This window comes from Stigmatopora argus, chromosome 21, assembly GCF_051989625.1.
Source record: "Stigmatopora argus isolate UIUO_Sarg chromosome 21, RoL_Sarg_1.0, whole genome shotgun sequence".
Classification (NCBI taxonomy): domain Eukaryota; kingdom Metazoa; phylum Chordata; class Actinopteri; order Syngnathiformes; family Syngnathidae; genus Stigmatopora; species Stigmatopora argus.
This window is the reverse complement of record NC_135407.1, coordinates 1,395,041-1,418,026: the sequence shown is the minus strand read 5'-3', so window position 1 is coordinate 1,418,026 and position 22,986 is coordinate 1,395,041. Positions and strand designations below refer to the sequence as shown.

Here is a 22,986-nt window from a genome sequence, read left to right as displayed (position 1 = left end):
GGCTTTAAATTGTGGGTTTAGCAACCAGATAAGACACATATACGCCTTGGCAGCAATCTAGATAAGTAATAACCATTGCCCAATCTTATTAGGCACAGTGTTAGAAAAACACACATTTCACACAAAAGTGTGTTAGCAGAAGTCGATGAAGCCTTTTATCAGCACTTAAAGAGGGCAAAAAGAATCAATTCAATCAATGGGGATTCCGGGGATGGTAACAGCGTGGATATTGCGTGTTACACTCCACCAAATGGGATAACAAAGCTGTTTACCAGCATTGACGGTCCATTCAATGAGTTGCTCGCATGAATGGGGAAAGATCACCTGCCTGGTAATAGCATGACACTTACATCATCATCTAAAACCCCAATCAGGTGGAGGCAAATGAATAGTATTTACAGTGGTACCTCGTCATACGACCGCTCGTCATACAAAATTCTCGTCTTACGGCGGAAATTTCGATCGAATAATTCGCCCGTCATGCGATCAAAATTTCGTGATGCGACCAAGCCAGGTCTTTTTTGCATATCTTTCGTGTATAACAATATTTACGAGCACGGAACGATTAATTCAGACGAGTTTCTCCTAAGACCAGGAAACGCGCATGCAAAAAGAGGGCTTTCTGGGTAATGAACTACACTCATGCACACAACACCCATAGGCAATGGCAACCTTTCTCAGAATAAAACTTCATTACCCACAATCAATACGTGGGTAAGCTCAACTATTGTATTTCCTGTTATTCTTTCTAAGCAAAGAAGCTCCCGCGATCGTTCTTTAAAGACTTTCTCGTTGGCAAGTGGTCGTGCGTTATCCTATTGTGAGGACATTTGTGTGCATCATTTTGGGAATATTTTGAAGGCAATACAACAGCAAACAGTCCATCGATAGCGAACGTGAGGGTGGGTGGAGGCGTGGCAAACCGCCAACCCGGAAAACCAAGGTAACAAAAGATTACAACAAAATTAGAATTCAGTTTTGTGTAAAGTTACATTCAACGTATGTTTGAGTGTCTGTATATATTAATCCAAGTTAATTTAAATTTGTTTGTTCCGTTTACGAGTGCGTTGTCGTGGAAAAAAAACGAACCCCACCCCCCCAAACATCTCTGTCTCCCGTCGGCGAAATCTGCCCAATTTTAGTTAGATTAAACACATTTTATTACTATTAAACCACTAGTTATGTGTTACTTTGTTAATAGATGGCGAATTAGAAGCAATAAAACATTTTTTCCAATCCAATATCCTGTTTTTGGTGTTTTTTCAGAGGGCTGGAACAAATTAATTTGTTTTCCATTCATTTCAATGGAAAACGTCCGCTCGAGTTACGAGAATCCTGTCATACGAGCTCAGTTCCGGAACGGATTAAGCTCGTATCTCGAGGTACCACTGTACTTTACATCCTCTGCTATGTTAGGTAAACACTGCATGTCCCCAAAAAAAAAGGACAGACAAACAAGTTCATCTCTAAAATCGACGACTTGTGCAGACTTGGTGGTTGGTGAGTCTGTTTAACACACCACAGATGCCATCAGTTTGTGTTGACCCAAAGCAAACAAGCACGCATTCCAAAGCGCGCAGACACAAAGACGCAAACGCGACTGGCTGACTAACAGCACGGTACGCACAAAAGACGATTATCTCGGGATGTATAACAGCAGCCTTGAAGGAAAGCGCGAGAAAATGGAAGACAAGGCGTTACATGACGGCTTGGATTTCGACGGCGTCGGCGGAAAAAAAGCTTAGGCAGAATTTAGGGGAGAAAGAAATTAGTAAAGCTCCGCACAAATCGTATCCTGAAGCTTTTGTTAGGGTTTAAAAATATGCAATCCAATTTGAGCGACACACACACAACACTCTGAATCACATTAGGAAGAAAAATTAAAGTTCTTATTTCTATAATGTGAAGTAGAGGCCTGATTGCATTAATTATGATTATCACTATCCTGGCAGAAATCTCATTTCTTTGAATATGGTTATAAAGTTTAGATTTTCTTTCCAATTGGTCTGATCACAAAGCATCGGATTTTTTGTTTTGTTTTATTTAGCTCTAGCTAAGACCTCTAAACGAGAGCCATTCTCAGAATTGAAAAGTAAAAATACATGAAAATGTGTGATTTTTTTGGGGGGGGGGGGTCATTTCACCACTTTTGAAGTACAAAAAGTCTCCAAATTCTCTTGACAACATTGTTATGCTGTTAATAAATCAGTATCAATGATATCATGCATGCAGAAGAGTCATAAAAAACAAAATTATGATTAAAGTGGTGGTAGAGGTAGTGTCAACGCCACACTGACGCTCTATTAGTGCGTTCGGGACTCAGCTTTCTCACCAGTGATTTACCTATTTTACCTCACAGGTAGGTGGAGAGCCATATGCACCCATGGAAAGAGCCACATATGGCTCCCGAGCCATAGGTTCCCTACCCCTGTATTATATGATACCAATCGATCTCACTTTAATACAAAAAATATTACTGGTTCCATTATTTTTAACATTATGTTTACTCCTATCTCAAATTATAAGTGTCAGGTCGGCATCGGCAAAACACATCTTGATGGGAAGAAAAAAAATCTGCATCTCGACATCCCTACTTCAGACCACCATGCTCGGAGCCCAAGATGAACCTTCAGATTAGCACCACTTGCCCTGAAGCATTACAGGTACACACGCTCACAACACTTTTGTTTTTGTCTCTACTTGAGAGCCAATTACATCACAGCTGGCACCAAAGCATTGATATGGAGATGTGTTGATGGCGAAGGATTTAAAAACAAAACAAAACAAAAAAAACCTGACTGGCTTCCTATAGCCCGAGGCTTGCAGGGGGGGAAAAAAGGCCTCTTCAGTGTTGCAAATGAGAAGAAGTGAAAAGTCATCATGCGGTTAAAAGCAGGGTGGGGGAGGCAGGAAGCTCAAAAAAAGGGAAATGGAAGCACAAAGAATCAATAAAAGTGGTGAACATGCATGCATGAATAGAGCAGAGTTGGGTGGGACGGGGTTTATGTGTGTATATCCTGCGTGTTCGTAAAGGCGGGGGTCTCGCAGGCTTGTAATTACTACATGGCGGATAAAAGAACTCTGGAATATCAACGGAGAAAGAGAAGGAGCGCATCAGACATTTTCTAATTTCCTATCTGATAGACATCTAATGACACAACAACAACAAAAGACCGCCTTAATACCGGCTAGATTTTAGATGGTTACAAATTAGTACTCTGCTGTGATGTTTATCAATCTCATATTTTTTCTCCTTATGAGTTAAGGACTACATTTACAATTTTGTAACACCAAACTGAAACAGTATAAAACAACTTATAATGTCACTTTTGACTTGCAAATGTAACTTAAGAGTGATTTGAAGCAAAAGAACAACAACCGTAATCTAACGAGTAGTCGTACCTTCAACAATTTCATGGAACATGATATAGTTTATACGATATTTGCCGATATGACAAAGTCTGGCATTTTTGCTTCAAGTGTTTTCAATAGATTTGATACATTATGTACACATTTAAAACAATCAGTAATAGTATTTGTCTAAAGCCATAAAAGACAAAGCTATTTTGATGTTTTTGACAATTTTGTAGATGAAAATGTGCAAACATTTGAATGAAAATTTCATACCTAAAAAAAAAGGCCATGATGTGGATCTATCTTTTGATTCTTATTATGATTACCAATTGCATTAACCAAATGATAGTTGCAATTTACACGATTTTTGACAGCAATCCTCCTACTTTTGAGCAGATAACACTTCAAATTCCTTCTGTCAATACCATGTGATCTCAGCTGTGATTGGATAAAACCCACAACCTCCCTTTGTACCTGATGACATCATTTTTAAAAAAGCAGTCTTTGGAAAATAGGGTTTCTTTTCAATATAGCAAGCTCTGTTGCCATGGAAACGATGACGAGAGTGGGGAAAAAACACTATTAAAGCAAAATAAAATGTTTAGACGTACTCAATAATAAAAGTTTTTGGGTGCACTCCCCTTTTGCCAGTAGTTACATGCACTTCTTTCACAACTCGGCAGGAAATAGTGCACGCCAGCGCAAATAGGATTAAAATATATCGGGCTACAATAAATAAATCCGCTTATGCTCGGCATCTCACCTCCGTTAACTCGTGATTTTTGCTCCAAACTTTTTCCAAGAGTGTTATTCACCAAAATGTGTGAATGCTGGGAAGCACATCATCATATTACTGTAGTGCCGTTGAGCATGCACCAAAAAAATGTTGTTTATGGTGAAAGTAATCCATTCACTTCCATGCTTTTCTGATATGAGGACTTCACTAGTGAATTTTTTGAGACAAATATTTTGATATTAATAAATCCGATGTGCTTTTGGGAGTTTTATAGGGTCAAATCATCATGTGGGTGGATGTTGAGTTGATAATTTTTTGCATGCAAACTTTGGGGAACTTTTTAGGAGGTACACACAACCAAGAAAGGTACAATTGTGCGTGTGTGTAGTAGTTGTTGGTCAAATGCACACGGTTTTGTGTTTTGTGTTATGTAATCTTGCAGGTTCTGCCTGACAACAGACTAACGTGAAGCAAAAATAAATAAATAAACTTGCCCGAGAAAAGAAGTCTCATCTGCTCCCATCAGACTCGCACCGGAACAACACAACAACAAAAGTGAGCGTGCCTAACAACAACATAAAAACAACACACACACACACAAAAACAACTTTCAAACTTCTCGTGTCTTTGAAAAACGTGCGCTCACCTGAGACACCAGCGGGATCAGCGTCTGTTCCACCGATCGAGTTTTGATTTCCAGGCCGGAGTCCAAGTTGCCGCACGGAGGCGAAGCCATGCCCGCCAAGCAGCGCTTCCCGGCCGGCCTCAGTGCTTGCGCGACGCCGCCGACTTCACCGCGGAGCTCCGGGGGGCGTCACTTGTCCGATCGGCGGTTTACCCAGTCTGAGGTTCTTGGTTTAAGCAACTGCGTGTTAAATCCAAAAGAAGTTGGCGACTTAAAAGAGAGAGAGAGAGAGAGGAATGCTGCACAACCAAGCCCCGCTACCCACTGTGGGCAATGCACGCACATGCACAAGCTCGCACGTAAGTACACACGCAACTATACTCGTGAATGTGTGCAGACGTGTGCGGCGTGACCAAAATATGAATGTTACTCCGCCACTAATTTCATATTTTACACCTCATTTGTTTTGCTTTGACCACACAAAAAGCAGTTTTAAACTAGACCGCAGAACCGCTTTATGCTCACGAGGGTCGCGGGGGGTGCTGGAGCCTATCCCAGCTGACTTGGGGGTAGAGGTGGGGGACACCCTGAATTGATGGCCAGCCAATCGCAGGGCACAAGGAGACAAACAACCATTCACGATCACACTCATACCTACGGGTAATTTTAGAGTGTCCAATCAGCCTACCATGCATGTCTTTGGAATGTGGGAGGAAACTGGAGTACCCGTAGGAAACCCACGCAGAACATGCAAACTCCACACAGGTGGACCGACCTGGATTTGAATCCAGGTCGGTCCACTGTGAGGCCAAAGCGCTAACCACTCATCCGCCGGGCCGCCTTTTTTTTAATTATACTTGATTTAAATTGCTATTTTCAGATTTAAGATTTTACATTTGGCGGCCCGGTGGATCGAGTGGTTAGCGCGTCACCCTGATAGCTCTGGAGTCCTGGGTTCAAATCCATGTCGGTCCACCTCTGTGGAGTTTGCATGTTCTCCCCGGGCCTGCATGGGTTTTCTCCGGGTCTTCCGGTTTCCTCCCACATAGTAAAACATAGTAGGCTGGTTGAACACTCTAAAATTGCTCCTATGTATGAGTGTGAGTATGAATGGTTGTCTTTTTGCCCTGTGAATGGCTGGCAACCAATTCAGGGTGTCCCCCCATCTTCTGTTCATAGTTTAGTGATGTCATGATTTGTGCTGGGCTTTTCATGTCATGACCTTAGTGTGTCATTTCCTTGTCATTTCCCATTGGTTTCGCCTGTTGTAGTCTGCCCCCTTGTGCCATAGCCTATCCGATGCCACTTGTTTCACCCTCCTGTTGCTTGAGCCTATCCCGACTCTTGTATATGGGCAGAAGGCAGGGTGCACCCTGAAGTGGTTGACACTTGACAGCCACTTGCAGACATTTCACATTGTATAAAATGTAGAAATATTCACATTTTTTTAAAATTACTTGTCATTCTTTGTTTGTGACAATATAGCTATACAGTATCTAGTTATTAAGGGATTGTTTTTTTTCCACTGTTCACGGCTAAGTGAAATAGGCAGACAACAGCGAATAAAGTAAAACAGTCTTTTTTTGGCCATTATATCTCAATATAACCACTTTAAAAAAAGCAAACTAAACAGTCTTTCTTCATTATGCATGCACTGTGTTTTTAATGTGAAGCTGCTGCTTATAAGTAGTATCAAAAACTCACAAGTGTCCGCCTTAAAAGCCAAAGAAAACACTAAAAGGCCATCTTATGATGCTGCGGTGCGATTTGCATGATGGGGATGCGCATATGACTTGTCAGGTGGGCATTTTAAGACCTTTCTGGTCTCAGTGACTGAGTCCACACTATTGTGTTAAACTGAGCTGCTATTTATTTAAAAGCCTGCAGCGAGGCTCCTTGTTTACATATCACACACAGTCTGTCAGAGCATGCAACGTGTCGTGCCACTACCTCTAACGAGATAATATCTGCGTGTTTTCTCTGGTGTTAATCGGCCCTCGGGTTCCCTTGTGTGATAATAACGAGCTCATTGTGCCCGCTGTTCTCTTCGTGTTACCCCCACCCCGACTGTTCTGTTTGCGGTCGATCAGTTTGGAGTGTAGCACGCAAATAAATATATATATATACACGTAAACAAGATATGCCGCTGTGTGGAATGGGATTTTTTTCCCAAAATGGATTGTAGTTTATAACTTACATCTGATAGTGTTATCATAAAATCGACCAGTATGGAAATGGACGATGGAAATCTATTCAAATTGGATTATATGAAGATTTCCCATTTGATAAATGTTAGTAGTTTGTGGTCTCACAATATGAACATACAATCAGTTAAGACAGTGGTGTCCAAAATATGGCTCGTGGGCCAAGTGTGGCCCATTGTTCATTTTTAATCAGCCATCAGAAAATTATTAAAATAGAAGTTTAAATTCAGCCTTCATTGTATATATTATTATGTATATATGTATGTATGTGTGTATATGTGTATGTATATATATGTATATATATATGTGTATGTATATATATGTATGTGTATATATGTATGTGTATATATGTATGTATATATATATATATATATATATATATATATATATATATATATATATATATATATATATATTCGTAAGTAAAGGCAATACAACGAGCTAAAGATATCGAATTGGAACTGACACAATATGGTGGACGACTGATAATGGTTGTCCTATTTGGCTCACAGCGCGCATTACTCATCTAACGCTCCCTCCATGTTTTATGATATCTATGCCTGCCGTCATCGATTGGCAAGATGGCATCGCTCAGGATCGAAACATGTCATGTGGCATGTTCCGCCAACAGGACGCCAAACGTCGTATCTTGGGGACGCGGGGGGATGCTCGCGTTTGGAACATGTAATTCCGTAGCCATTTACGACCCCAAGGTAGGGTTTCAAGTGTTGTTGTCATATTTTTCCCTGCGTCTCTGCAGCAGTCTGAAACTAAAGCACATTTTTTACTTTCTATGACAGGAAAGAATAATATTGTCAATCTTGAATGGACACACGGGAAGAGTAAACGCAGTCCAATGGGTTCATAAAGAAGATTGTGGTGAGTTTCTCAGATATTGCTTATAATACTACCGTGTGATACCGCACTCTTCCGCCTAGAGGGCAGTGTTGTGTTATTGTTGGCCAGCTCTTCTTGGGTGCATTTTTAAACTATTGGAAACCGTACTATTTTTTACATGATTTTCGTCAACAGAAAATCTATCAATAAAATATTTTAATTACAGTACGAAATCCCTGATTTTTCTACCTAGAAAATGTGACCAAGAAATTACTCCAAAACTTTATTCACCATTTATTGCATTATTATATTATGACTTCACGTGGAAGCATAGAGTGATCAGTTACTTGCATATTGGAATGTGACAATATCAGAATTATAATGCCATTTATGGTCATTTAAAAATATGTAAATATACATACCTACCTACATATCAGGAGACTCGAGAAGCAATAGTTGTTAACTGTCTATTCATAGTTTACATTTGCATTTTTTGTTCTTTGTCATCTATTATAGTTTTTGTTATATTTGTTGTTTATATACTACCGTATTTTTTCGCATATGCTCCATATTTGTCTCTAAAAAAATAATGACTGAATCGAGAGTATGGCCTATATGCGCACAAATTAGACTTGACATGCACGAAACTGCAAGGCCATAACGCAGGACAATGCGGCCGATACGGTCATTTATTTCAAAATAAAGAAAAGGTAAACAGATAAAACGCTTAACAAAATTTATTTTGACATCTATGAATGAAATCCAAGATTTTTTTTTTAATCTTGCATAAAACGTGATAAAACTCACTTACCTATACCTGCCATTGCTCGCCATTTTACCGAGGGATGACAAACTAGACCGCTACGGACACACTTCCTGGTTGTACTGCTCACGTGACTTCCTTTTTGAATTTGTCTACGTACAGGCAACACCCTTTAGGAATGTGCAATCCAGTAGATTGATACAGTATCTCAGAAATACCACATGCGATGATTTTTCTTAAGATTTTCCCCTTCAAAGTAACTGATAGATTTATTATTAATACACTTTAATCAAACAGGGAGACATCTTTAACATACACTGGCTACAACTTGCAAGGAAAATCACTCCCAACTCGCCTTCGTTCAAGAGGATTCTGAAGAGCGGCATCCTCCTGTGTCCATTTAGTCGCGCGTAATTCAAAACATCTAAGGTAATCTGATTCAAACAATTGCATAAGCTAACCGAAGAACACCATCGAGGTCAAAAACAACTGCAACAATAATCGCATATCAGGTATTCATTAATAACAATCAAGGTCGGAACTCAAAAACAACTTTGTACCCCTCATTAAAACCATGTAGAGGTAGAGGTGAAAATTATGAATCACGGGGCGTCTTATACGCGAGAAATTGTAAAATTCAAGGATTTTAGGCAATTTTAAGGGTGCGGCTTATATGCGAAAAAGTACGGTATATGTTTTTAATGTTTTAAATCACAGCTGCCGAGACTCACCTGGTCTCGGGAAGCTCGGACAGCCGCCTTCTGGTCTGGGCCGCTCAAAATGGCAAGGTAAACATCCACAAAGAAAAAGAATAGAGTTGGTAGTGTACTTTGTATTTAAAGAATACATTTTCATTCAGTTCGTCCAGTCAGTGGAGTGTAAAGGCCACACGGGTGCTATTTGTGCCGTGGATGCCATCTATGTTGGTGGGAGTATACTGGTGGCTTCAGCAGCAGCAGATTCCAGCGTCAGGCTGTGGCTATGTGGGAATGCCAAAGAAGGTGCAAGAAAGTGAACATTTTTAAAATGACATTTACGTGCAATTCATTTAAAAAACAAATCTGAAGGTCTCAAGGGGCCAAACACATTTCCATGCTAATGTATGTCCAACAAACGTTGTTTTTGCTTGTTTTCTCCAGCCCAATGTCTTCACACGCAAACATTTGGTGCAGGGTTCATGATGGATGTCTCCATGGCCTTGCTGCCAGGCACCAAAGGTACGCCTTGTGATTATTATTTTCCCTACATGACATAAATGGGATGCATCTGTCTCCCCTGGCAGTTCCTATTCTGGCCTGTGGAGGGGACGACTCGAAAGTCCACCTGTATGTTCTCTCCCGGGAGAAGGTGAGTTTGCTCGTCGGAATCTGAAGAAAGCAAAGTTTGACGTTTAAAAGTTGCTCGGCAGGAGCTGGGGAGGGTCATGACGCTGCAGGGACACGAGGACTGGGTCCGGGGCGTCGCCTGGATGTCCATAGGTGAGCTTCTTGTTTTTTTTCATTGCCCATTTACATAGTTTATTTAAATAAACAAGTTGCGGGTAAAGATTTCGGTGGCATTTTATGGCTGCAGCTACTATGTACCTAAAAGGCTTTTCGTGGATGTTGGAATCCATAATTCAGTTGTGTGTGTGTTGTACCCTGTATTTTTTTCTTGAAACACAGGGAGAAATAATCACAATAGTGATTCGTTGTTGCTTCCTCAATGCAGCTTTACTGATATCTTTATCAACACAAAAACCCATAATATACAATTACACCCATATATGTATATGTATATGTAGATGCAGATGCAGATGCACATGCACATGCACATGCACATGCACATGCACATGCACATGCACATGCACATGCACATGCACATGCACATGCACATGCACATGCACATGCACATGCACATGCACATGCAGATGCACATGCAGATGCACATGCACATGCAGATGCAGATGCAGATGCAGATGCAGATGCAGATGCATATACATATACATATACATATACATATATATATTAGCAACACGTTAGAATCCAAAACATAATGTACAATTACACCCATTCACTATACGGTCAGAACTTTTTTTATCTTTTCTTTTTACAACTTCGAGAAGTCCTTCTCAACTATTCAACAGGGTAAACAATGAAATATAAATAACATGAATTCCTTGCCATGACTGTCATAGACACTCTAATAATAATAATAATAATAATAATAATAATAATCGGACATAGGCCCTGTCGTCATTATCAACAACACAAAAAAGCCTACTTGTCATCACACCCAGAAACTGTGTGTGACGAAATTGGTGGTGCTTCTCCATAAGCTGCGTTTACTCGGCAAAAGACCTAAATAAGTGCTAGTTACGGACTTGTAATTTGGCATTCTGCTGTTATGGATACAGGTCGCTTACCTCTCACTATCTTTCACTTACCTTCAGTACTACTACTACTAAAATATAGTCAAATTAAATATGACGAATGGGGAAGACAAATGTAAAAAAGTAGCATTATTTTACAAGTAAAACTAACAAGTATGGTGTGATAAAACTACTCTTAGAAGTACAATATTCTCCAAAAGTCCCGTATGCCAAATTTGCTGGCACCAAAAGTTTGCAAACATTTTTTCAAAATAATAGCACAAAAAAATCGCAAAGACGTGACTTTGCGATAATCGAAGGAAGACTGTAAAGCTTAACCAACGGATTTTCTGCCTCATTCGATTCCAGTAAAAATGCTAAACTGACACGGCGACGTATAGCATTAATCATTTCGATTGTACTTAATAAATCAAAATTTACCTCCACCAAATGTATTAACTATTAAATGGCAGGCATCAGACGACACAAGTAATTCCAGCCAACCATTATCCTGCATATACAGTCAGTCAAGCACCTATTTTGGCCACGGTCCAAAACAAACGCTCATTAACTTTAATCATGCCATGTCACCAATCGACAAACAATAAAGACGTCCTCCTCCTCCTCCTCACTCTTGTCTCGCCAGCGTTTTCCGAGTCGGCCAAGCGTCCCTTTTCGGCCGCGTCGCCGTTCATCACTGCACAGAACGAGGCCAGCGTATGGCGGAGTTAACATCCCTCACTCGCCGTCACGGCAGAGCGTGTTCGTTTTGTTTACCACCTGCCTGTGGGTATTTATTACCCTGTGTGGGTGTCACCGTACATACATATGTGGGCAAAATGTACTATATGTACTTCTTTTAGCACTAAAGTGAATGCAATTTCAGGTACTACCACCGGTTCTGATTAAAATTATTATTATTCATTGATGCATTTAGTACTCGCATATGGAAAGTTATGGGACTTCTAGACAATATTACGGCTATAATTAGTGCAATTAATAGACTTATTATGAGCACAACTCTACACTACTAGTGTCACTATTATTACTGCTACTTTCAGTAACTCACAATACAGCATGTATACACATTCTACTTCTATCGCTATTACTGTAATCTTTTGGTTGAGATGATGTTCATAAAAACATCATGGGCACTGTCTCTCTCCCCGCAACTCCCTCGTGTAATGTCTCTACGAGCACTGGGCGGAGCGTTGCATTTTTTTTTGCATGTTTTTTTCCCCGTTGGTCAGTGCAAATGGCATATATACTACTTCTCGTTGGCAAGTGGTCGTGCGTTATCCTATTGTGAGGACATTTGTGGTCATCATTTTCGGAAATACAAAAGCAAACATCTAGGTTGCATCTGAAAGTCAGGGTGGGGGCGGGGCAAATAGAGCCAAGAGATTAGATTAGATAACTTTATTCATCCCGTATTCGGGAAATTTCACTGTAACAGTAACAAGAGGCTGAGAATACAGACACAGAAAAAGACATTTTAGACATAAATAAATAGGCAGTAATAATAATAATTACTATATCATTATACTCTTGACCATGCATCTCCAAGCAACCCGTACATCCACCCCATCAACACAACTGGTACACTTTAATGTTTGCATTTATTTTTGGTGCAGGGGGTGAGCTGCTGCTGGCCAGCTGCTCGCAAGACTGTCTCATTCGAGTGTGGCGGCTAAGTGCCAAGTCCGGGAGCGGCGCCCGGGCTGAGGGCAACCGGGACAACAGCGTCATCAAAATGAAAGAGGACCTTTTTCGAGTCGAGGACCAAGTAGAGGACAGAAGCGAGTGATGCCCGATACTAATGAACTACCTCCTTGTGAGCTCATTTTTTTATGGTGTGTGTGTGTGTGTGTGTGTTTTGTCCTTTCAGTGTTTGCAGTGGTGCTAGAAACGGTACTGGCGGGACATGAAAACTGGGTATACGGTGTCCACTGGCAACCACCCTCTTACACGGGTAGGGGAAGTCAATTCACATTTTTTAAGATGAATGATATTGATGGTAGAGAAGAAATTAAGTGACTAATACAGTAGTACCTCGAGATATGAGCTTAATGCGTTTCGGGACCGAGCTCGTATGTCGATGTACTCGTATCTCAAATGAATGTTTCCCATAGAAATGAAATAAAAACAAATTAATTTGTTCCAACCCTCTGAAAAAAACACCAAAAACAGGATATTGGATTGGAAAAACATTTTTATTTGTTCTGATTCGCCACCTATTTACGGAGTAACAAATAACTAGTGGTTATGATGTTTAAAATTAGATGGATTTCGTGGAGGGGAGAGAGAGGGACGGAGACGGAGAGAGGGAGAGCGAGAGAGACTTTTTGCACGGCAACACGCTCGTAACATAACAAACAAATTTAAATGAACTTGGATTACGATGCAGACACACTCAAAAATGAGTTTAATCTAACCTTTCACTAAACTTAATTCTAATTTTGTTTTAAATTTTGATACATTTCTTCTCCGGGGTTGGCTCTATTTGCCCCGCCTCCACCCTGACTTTCAGACGCAACCTATCGAGGGTTGTTTGCTTTTGTATTCCCTTCAAAATTTTCCCGAAATGATGCACACAAATGTCCTCACAATAGGATAACGCACGACCACTTGCCCGGGAAGTAGTACTCCTCTCGTATTAGCGAGCAAGCTCCGCCATTCTGCACTGACTAATGGGGTAAAAAAACCACTAAAAAATGCAATGCTCGTAGAGACATTACACGAAGGAGTTGCGGGGAGAAAGACAGTGGCCACGATGTTCTTATGAGCAGCCTCTCGCGTCTGCTGTATGTTCGTATATCAAAATCTGTCTTGTATTTCAAGATAAATATGTGCTCTAAATTTTACTCGCATCTCAAATTGCTTGTATGTCGGGGCACTCGTATGTCGAGGTATTACTGCACTCACAAATGTTGTTCCTATTGTTCAAGTACAACGTGATGTGAATGGTGTTTCTGTCCCCTCTTGCAGGTGGTGAACTGAAGCAACCAATCAGTCTACTCTCAGCCTCTATGGACAAGACTATGATTCTCTGGACTCCCGACCAGGCTTCTGGAGTCTGGATGGAGCAGGTGAATTTATGCTAATGACACACACACACAGGCTAGCAGTGATTTAAGAGCGCCAGATCGTCTCCAAGCCTGCTGACTTCTCCTCTCAAGCACTTTCTTTCCTTTTCTCTCCTCTTCGTGTACGCTCACTCAATCAGCCTTTTTCCCCTCCATAACAACCAGCCACCTCATCTCCCGACATCTGCCGTTGAGCCGTTTCGGGGCTAAATTTAACATAAGCTTGGACAACAAAGGAAAGGAAGAGCTCTCCTGGCCATCTGCACCCTCCAGTTTGTTTCTTTTGTTTAAATGACTTCAGTGCATCCTCTAAAGAACTTCTCACACGCCATTTTCTCGGGTTAGCTGCACAAAACACCCTTTTGGCCTCACACATTTATCTTTTAGCTACAATGCCATTTGGATTGAGTATTTTATATATTTAGTGTTAACAACACAGCACGGCATGTCCTAATCCTGATTTTACATATTCAGCTTGCCTAAGATGAATGCTAAACATTAGAATTTTTAACATCACCGAAACAGACTATTCTATTACACTAGGATGTGTCCAAACCAATCACTTTTGCTCACAGCTAAATTTATACAGGTAAAATTATATTCATAAAATTCCAGAACAGATTTCGTTTTTCTCCCTTAATTATAAATAGTTTAGCATTGCAACATCACACAAGATGATTGAGTGATGCCTCTTCCGACCCATTACGCAACATAAATCATATATGAAGTAGTTAATTCCTTGGTCGTTGTCAGCTCTGCTATGCCAAGCGTTAGACGGTTTCATCATCCAAAGAGATGATTGGATGATGCTGGCAAATCTTTCAACCAATTACATTCGCACCTGAAGCGGCATAGAAAGGTGATCAGCCTCCTAAGAAAATCATTATGTGGTGTATATATATCTATCTGTATGTATATATATATACATCTATATATACATACATATATATATATACATATATATATACATACATACATACATACATCTATATATATACACATACATCTCTATATATACATACATCTATCTATATATATATATTATAGATGTATGTATATATAATGTGTATATGTATATATATGTATGTATATATATGTATGTATATATAGATGTATATATGTATACATACATATATATACATCTATATATACATACATCTATATATATTATAGATCTATGTATATATATAGATGTATATAATGTATATATATAGATGTATGTATATATGTATATGTATACATATATATATACATACATCTATATATACATATATACATACATCTATATATATAGATGTATATATAATGTATATATATAGATGTATGTATATGTATATATAGATGTATGTATATGTATATATGTATATATATGTATATGTATATATATATATATGTATATGTAAACGTGTGTTCCTATCAGGTCCGTGTTGGGGAGGTGGGAGGCAACACGCTGGGCTTCTATGGCTGCCAGATGAGTCCGGACGCATCCATGATCTTGGCTCATGCCTTCCATGGCGCACTTCATTTGTGGAGCAAAGACGACAGCTCGGTAACGTACTCTACCAAGTGTGATGTTTCTTTGTGCGCCATTGGGTTTCCATAGCAACTCCCTGTTGCACTTAGATAAGCAATCTCAAAAGGGCTAAAAATATAATTTCATACAGTAACGAGGTGGCTAAATAACATGTCTATGCCACCTTTATGTTGAAATAGCTGATAACTTATTGTGGGTGAAGTACTTTTTTAACTTTCAAAACACACTTTTTTCTACTTCTTACCACTTGTAGTATTTGTATTGTTTTTTTGATAATGAATATTAGTAGTAGTTTTTGTAATACATATTAATACTTTTTACTGGTCTGTTTAAAGTTAAAAAAAAATGCATCCGGGCATCCCTATTTTTTTAAAACTATTATTATTATTATATCCTTAACACCTCCTCAATATCAAAAATATCTATCAGGGTGAGTGGAGGCCCGGCGTGGTGCTATCTGGCCACTTTAATGCAGTACAAGATCTAAGCTGGGAGCCCGAGGGTGAGTTCATCCTCAGCGTGAGCTCAGACCAGACTGCCAGGCTCTTCACACCGTGGAGGACGAAACCGGGGGGCGCGTCACGGACCACCTGGCACGAGATTGCCCGGCCGCAGATCCACGGCTATGACATGCAATGTCTGGCAACTCTGGGTCGCTTCCAGTTCGTGTCCGGCGCCGACGAGAAGGTGCTGCGGGTCTTCCAAGCACCGCGCAATTTTGTGGAGAACTTTGCCAACATCTCTGGGACATCTAAAGACAAGCTCCTGGCGTCCGGGGTGACGATCATAGTTACCGTGCTTCAAGCATGTACTGCTCTGGACTTATTTTTTTCTTTGACAGGACTGTGCCAGATTGCCTGAAGGGGCTAGCACTCCAGCATTAGGTTTGTCCAACAAAGCCGTCTTTCAAGGTAAGATGATACATCTTACTTTCAGGTAATGCGTTTTTATTCTCTGGCTAGACTAAAACATCTTCCTTTTAATTGACAGGTGATCTTGTGCCGTCCGACAAAGATGGAGAGAAGTTCAGCTGTGTCTCCGACAAATATCAAGAGTCATACTTTCACCCCGTCAACATGACTGGTACTACTCACCTCATTTATTCCAACAGAGAGTAATAGTGCTTCTATTCTTACCATATTGCTACCATCACTTGTAATGTTCTAATAGCACTTGAACTACAAGGTTTAATATTCAACAAAGATATATCACCACCACTACAACCACTAACCTTACAGTGGTACCTTGAGATAGGAGCTTAATTCTTTCCGGGACTGAGCTCGTATGTCGATTACTTGTAACTCAAATGAACGTTTCCCATAGAAATGAATTAAAAACAAATTAATTTGTTTCAACCCTCTGAAAAAACACCCAAAACACGATATTGGATTGGAAAAACATTTTTATTTGTTCTAATTCGCCATCTTTTAACAAAATAACAAATAACTAGTGGTTTAATAGTACTAAAGATTGTTTAATTGTACTAAAATTAGACGGATTTTGCGGAGGAGAGATGGGGGGGACTTTTTGCACGGCAACGCGCTCGTAACATAACATAAAGAAATTTAAATGAACTTGGATTACGATGCAGACACACTCAAAAAATAAGTTTAATCTAACCTTACACTAAACTTACTTCTAATTTAGTTGAATACTTAGAGCAACCGTCTTTCACATAAAGGGCATTTATACTAGGTGGTGTGGTTTGCTTTGAGAGCACAATGTCAACTCCGACAGTTTTTGATGGACTAATATTTTAAACGGCACTGCAATACTGAGCTGGAAAAATGACCGATGGCATCTCTATATCTGTTCCGCTTTTGTGTGTGGGTATTTTTATCAATGTATGTATGTATGTAGAGCCTCCACCTGAGGATCATCTGCTACAGAACACACTCTGGCCAGAAGTCCAAAAACTGTGAGTATTATTATCTTAAAATTGGATTATATTCATGTTTTAATGTGAAATGTTAAAGCAAAATAAATATTACATTATTATTACATTTATATTTTATTTGGATTGGATTGGATAACTTTATTCATCCCTGTATTCGGGAAATTTTGTTGTCACAGTAGCAAGGCATTTTAGACATAAATAGATAGCTAATAAGTAAGTTAATAAATAAATACATGAATAAATAAATAAATAAATAAATAAGCGTGTCTCTGAAGTATATATATGTATGTATGTATGTATGTATGTATGTATGTATGTATGTATGTATGTATGTATGTATGTATGTATGTATGTATGTATGTATGTATGTATGTATGTATGTATATATGTATGTATGTATGTATGTATATATATATACACGCATACACATACATGTACATACACCCATACATATACATATACACACATATTAGCACACACATACATACACATAAATGTACATGCATGCATATGGTAGGTCTTAACACATTTTTTTTGTTAAAGAGCCTGACAGCTGATGGCTCTTTAACAAAAAACACATTTACATCTACATTTACATACATTATTATTACAAATATTACATTATTATATACATCTCTACTGTTAGAATTTTGTTAAATTATGTTTTAGGTTTCTGTTTTAGTTTTTAATTTTGGGTCACAAGCAGAATGCTTTATGACTACAAATCTTCTACAAATTTGGTAGCAATACTGGTAGCAATAATTTGATATCGCTGTTTACAAACCAACTGTTACTCAGCTTGTAGTTTTCCATTGGTTAATATAACAGACAGACAAAATTTGCATCTTCCGTCTACTTTCGGTTCCATTTTTAACCTCATATCCATCATCCTGTCATATGCATTTAGGCAGACCGTGTTGGATATTTAGCACTGCGAACGATTGGACCCACAAGCTCCAAAAAAAAAACCCGTTACATTTTCCCTTGCGACGGAAAAATGACTGATGAGTTTTCCCTCATTTTAAAGGTTTCCAACACGGCGAGACGCAATTGTTTGTTTTGCTTTGCGCCCCAGGCTTAATTGCATGTGAAAATAATGCTCTTGCCTTCTTTTCATCATCCCACTTCCTGCAATTTTGTACACACACACACACACACACACACACACACACACTGTCAGCTGAATGTATTGCCTCACATTGTGAATTCCATTTACAATTCATTTTGCCATAAGCATGTTTGTTCCCTCGCTTTGACTTCAGCGCATCATTCAGTGCACAATTCAAACCCCGGTGTGAAACTTGTCTTTTTTTGTGCAGGTACGGCCACGGATTTGAAATGTTTTGCCTGGCGTCTGACGCCGGTGGGACGTTGGTGGCGTCAGCTTGCAAGGTAAAAAAGCCCCCTCGTGCATATTGAGCTTTTCTTTTAAGTCAAGGTAGCACTGACGGTACTTCTTTGTTCTCCTATGGCAGGCATCCAAGGCTGAACACGCAACAGTGATGCTGTGGAGCGCGTCCACGTGGCGCACGCTGCAGGTGCTGCCGTGCCACGCCCTCACCGTCACGCAAATGGCGTTCTCGCCGGACGCCGCCATGCTGCTGCTCGTCTCCAGGGATCGCACCTGGTCTTTGTGGCACCAAAAACAGCAGGATCCAGGTACTACAAAGATGTCTACTACTTCTACAGTGGTACCTCGAGATAAAAAAAGTTGAAAATAAAGTTTGTACAAAGGATATGGCTAGATGTGTGCATGTACTAACATCGTAAAGTAGATAAACTAGAGAAAAAACCTGATGGGAGACAAAAACATGGATCAGTTTTGGTTGTAGCTTTACTTCTAAACTGAAAAACGGAAAACAGTTTAGCTAAATCACTATCCGCACTACATTCTTAGTTATTCAATAACACTGAATTGCTGCTTGGCTCACCTCCATGTTTGTTGTTGTTGTTGTTGTTGTTGTTGTGTACGTGGGCAGAACCTCAGTATGTTTTGTACGCCTGCACCACTAAGGACACCTCAGTGCACAGCCGCATCATCTGGTCATGTGACTGGAGTCCTGACGGCAAATACTTTGTGACGTCCAGTCGGGACAAAAAGGTGACTTACTGGCACATAAGGAACACCAAATAGAGCAGCGTACAGTGTCACGATACGTGTTGTGTGCTTCAGGTGATCGTGTGGGGACCTTGTGTTATGGACCAGCGTGAAGACACCGTGACATCTTCTGAGCTGACGCCGTGTTCTTCCATCTTGGATGTGGGGGACTCTGCGACAGCTGTTGCTTTTTGCCCTCAAATCTGCTCAGACAACAGGTACACTGTATAAAAGAGTTAGGGGAACTTTCATTCATTCATTCATTTCTCTTCTCAAACGCTTATCCTCACAATGGTCGTGGGGTGTGCTGGAGCCTATCCCAGCTAACTATGGGTACCCACTAGGGGACACCCTGAATTGGTGGCCAGCCAATCGCAGGGCACAAGGAGACGGACAATCATTCACGCTCACACTCGTACCTAGGGGCAATTTAGAGTGTTCAACCAGCTTAACATGCATGTTTTTGGGATGTGGGAGGAAACCAGAGACCTGAATAAAACCTACACAAGCCCAGGGACTACATGCAAACTCCCAACAGTGAGGAGCCACCTGGGATCTAACCCTCAAGTGTTGATAGAACGCTACAGAAATCAAGTTATTGCCTTAATCTAAAATGTTTTGGACTTGAGTTTGAATACATATGTACAGAAATCCCTTTATTTCGCAGAGGGAAGAGAGACGGACAGAGAGAGAGGGGGACTTTTTGCACGGCAACACGCTCGTAACATAACATTAACAAATTTAAATGAACTTGGATTACGATGCAGACACACTCAAAAATAAATTTAATCTAACCTTACACCAAACTTAATTCTAATTTTGTTTTAAATTTTGATACCTTTCTTCTGCCGGGTTGGTTCTATTTCCCCCACCTTACCAAAATGATTGGATTGGATTGGATAACTTTATTCATTCCGTATTCGGGAAATTTCACTGTCACAGTAGCAAGAAAAGGCATAGTTATAAGTTAGACAGTACAGTCGCAAAGGCCGCAGAACAACAAAGCAAAAGCATAAAGTACAAAGCAAATCAAAGTCAATGGGATCATTAAGAAACACCAAATCAAATCATTAAGACAGAAAAGCAGCAAAAACACAAAACGAGCAAGAGTGGACACACAAATGTCCTCACAATAGGATAACCCACAACCACTTGCCAACTCAAAATACTATATATAATTCTCGCAGTAGCGATCGCCTCGCCATTCACAATGACTAACGGGGGAAAAAATCACTGAAAAAAATGCAACGCTCCGCCCAGTGCTCATAGAGACGTTACACGAGGGAGTTGTGAGGCAGTGGCCATGATGTTCTTATGAGCAGCCTCTCGCATCCGATGTACGCTCGTATATCAAAATTTGTCTCGTATCTCAAGATAAATATTTGCTCAAAATTTTACTCGTCTCTCAAATTGATCGTATGTCGGGGCAGTCGTATGTCGAGGTACCACTGTAGACTTGTTTTAGTGAAAATCTGTATGTCTTCCTCAGTTACCTGCTGGCTGTAGGACTGGAGTGCGGCCGGATCGTTGTGTTCGGGTGGAGGCCTGCTAGAGATCCCCCTGGAGGCCAAGACTGGATCAGATATGGAGAAACAGATTCTTCGTATCCTTCCGCAAGACACATATCGGTCTCGTCATCACCATGGAAAGTCTTTTTGTCCTGCCTTTAAGATGTTTTGCCCCTGTCTGGTTAATTCTCTTTACTGAGCTCGTGCAACAGACAAAGCCACACTCTGGCCATAAAGAGGCTTCGCTGGAGACCCCGGGCGGGCCGGGCGGGGTCCGCGGAGGAGAGCGGCTGGTTGCAGTTGGCCAGCGCAGGTGCCGACCATGCTCTCAAAATCTTCAATATCACCAAAGAGGCCCTTTAGCACCACTTGCTATTACCTTTTACCCAGATGTTGAAAAGAAATCACGTTTTTTTTTATATTTATGTTTGCCAATAAATAGCGTATTAAAAATATGCGCTTTCAGTCTAGATTGATCAACGAGTTATCACTTAAAATGAACTACATTTCAAAAATCTAACCTTTCCCACCCGTTTCCAGTCTTTTAAAAATGCGGATGAGGACGATTTCCGATTCATTGATTGGATCGGATCTTCTCCTGCCAGGAAGTCAGGCATACATAACAGAAATGACTTCTAATATCCTTAAAGTGAGCAACAACGTTCTACAAGCATTTCAGGGAAGTTTGTTCCCCGCATAATGTCGTTACAGGAATCGTCCATCTGACTTGTGTGGCATCTTAACGCTCGGATGCCCTTGAAGGCCCCTCGAGGACATTGAAATGGAAACCAGTGGTGGACTGTCAGGGCCTGCAAGACCTTCTCTGCTGGCCTAAAAATATCTAAATCACAGACTGATGTTAATTATATTTTGTCCTGTAATACTTTCATTGCTTTCCCCCTGGTTGCGCTGCTTCCAAGTGTTTGTTTTCATATTTAAGCATTTAACCAATCACATTTCAGCCATTATTTGTTGCCAGGGTCAGAAATCTACCTGGAGGCCTTCACAATCAGTTATATATTGCATACCTGTCAACCTCTGCCGACAACTGCCCTTATAAATGATTATGATTCCCCTTACAAACCCCCCCAAAACCTTACAAACACCGTACGACTCGTCGTACGGTGTTTGTAAGGTTTTTTGGGGGGTTTGTAAGGGGAATCATAATCATTTATAAGGGCAGTTATCGGCAGAGGTTGACAGGTATGATATTGTTGTGTTGATTTACTCATAGCAGTTTTGTCAACCCACAATGGCTGATGGAGGAGAAGAAATTGATATGGTTCCAGATTTACTGTCAGACATTTTCAAGAGGGACTTTTCAAGAAATGCTGGACATCATTAAGAAAGGTCAGACCACTCCGAAGCAAGCAAGCAAGCCAGTCACAACCGGGAACGGACATTTTCAGCCCCAAATCGAATAAAAACGTATGCCAGAAATACGGCAGGACAGGCTCGACTTTCAGCATTAGCTTTGATGGCAATAGAAAAGAAGGATGGATTTTGTGTACAAATACAAAGGATTTTTGGTGAGTAAAATGTGGCTATATTCCTAAATAATATTTCAATTGTTTGAGGTTATTATTGATGCTTTTTTATGTGTCGCAGCTGTAGCTGCTGTACAGGTTTTATAGCCATAAAATAGTTATTGAGGGTTAGATTGATTCAGATGTAGCAATATTGAAAGCGTAGATGTGAAATGCACAACAAAATAGACACTGTTGGATGTTCTTTTTTTTGTTCTTAAAGATCTGGTGAAACAAGTGTTAACAAAATATAGGCAAGACATTAATTGAAGCTTCCATGACCATTTCTCTTTAAAAGGCAACATTGCTGTTCTGACTCCATTTCTTAAAGCCTTCATTGGCTCCGCCCAAAGTGGGCGTTAACCTATACATTTGTTGAAGTAAAAGATTCTCACAATATTACCACTTTTCTTTCAAATAAAGCAACAGGATGTCTAGATAGGCCAGGAATTATCAAATTAGTAAAAA

The 22,986-nt window shown here is 40.1% G+C and overlaps 2 protein-coding genes across 4 annotated transcripts in view; one reads left to right on the top strand and one right to left on the bottom strand.

Moving 5' to 3' along the window:
• ctnnal1 (catenin (cadherin-associated protein), alpha-like 1) overlaps positions 1–5,100 on the bottom strand; it is a 29,472-nt gene extending 24,372 nt beyond the window's left edge. The window contains exon 1 of one of the 3 annotated variants that reach the window (XM_077590027.1): positions 4,737–5,100. In XM_077590027.1, coding sequence (XP_077446153.1) covers positions 4,737–4,826 — 90 coding nt within the window. In that variant the 5' untranslated portion in view covers positions 4,827–5,100. The other 2 variants (XM_077590028.1, XM_077590029.1) reach the window with 2 other exon arrangements.
• elp2 (elongator acetyltransferase complex subunit 2) lies at positions 1,354–22,030 on the top strand. The gene is made up of 24 exons (XM_077590026.1): positions 1,354–2,663; positions 4,533–4,645; positions 4,791–5,074; positions 7,501–7,632; positions 7,720–7,798; positions 9,237–9,307; positions 9,379–9,520; positions 9,659–9,736; positions 9,802–9,866; positions 9,928–9,997; positions 12,504–12,668; positions 12,758–12,841; positions 13,858–13,958; positions 15,376–15,504; positions 15,919–16,266; positions 16,331–16,400; positions 16,480–16,572; positions 17,350–17,407; positions 18,706–18,778; positions 18,862–19,045; positions 19,366–19,487; positions 19,560–19,702; positions 20,974–21,087; positions 21,205–22,030. Exons 3-24 carry the CDS (start codon positions 5,012–5,014, stop codon positions 21,353–21,355), a joined length of 2,535 nt encoding a protein of 844 aa, XP_077446152.1. The 5' UTR covers positions 1,354–2,663; positions 4,533–4,645; positions 4,791–5,011; the 3' UTR covers positions 21,356–22,030.
• Positions 22,031–22,986: the final 956 nt, after the last annotated feature.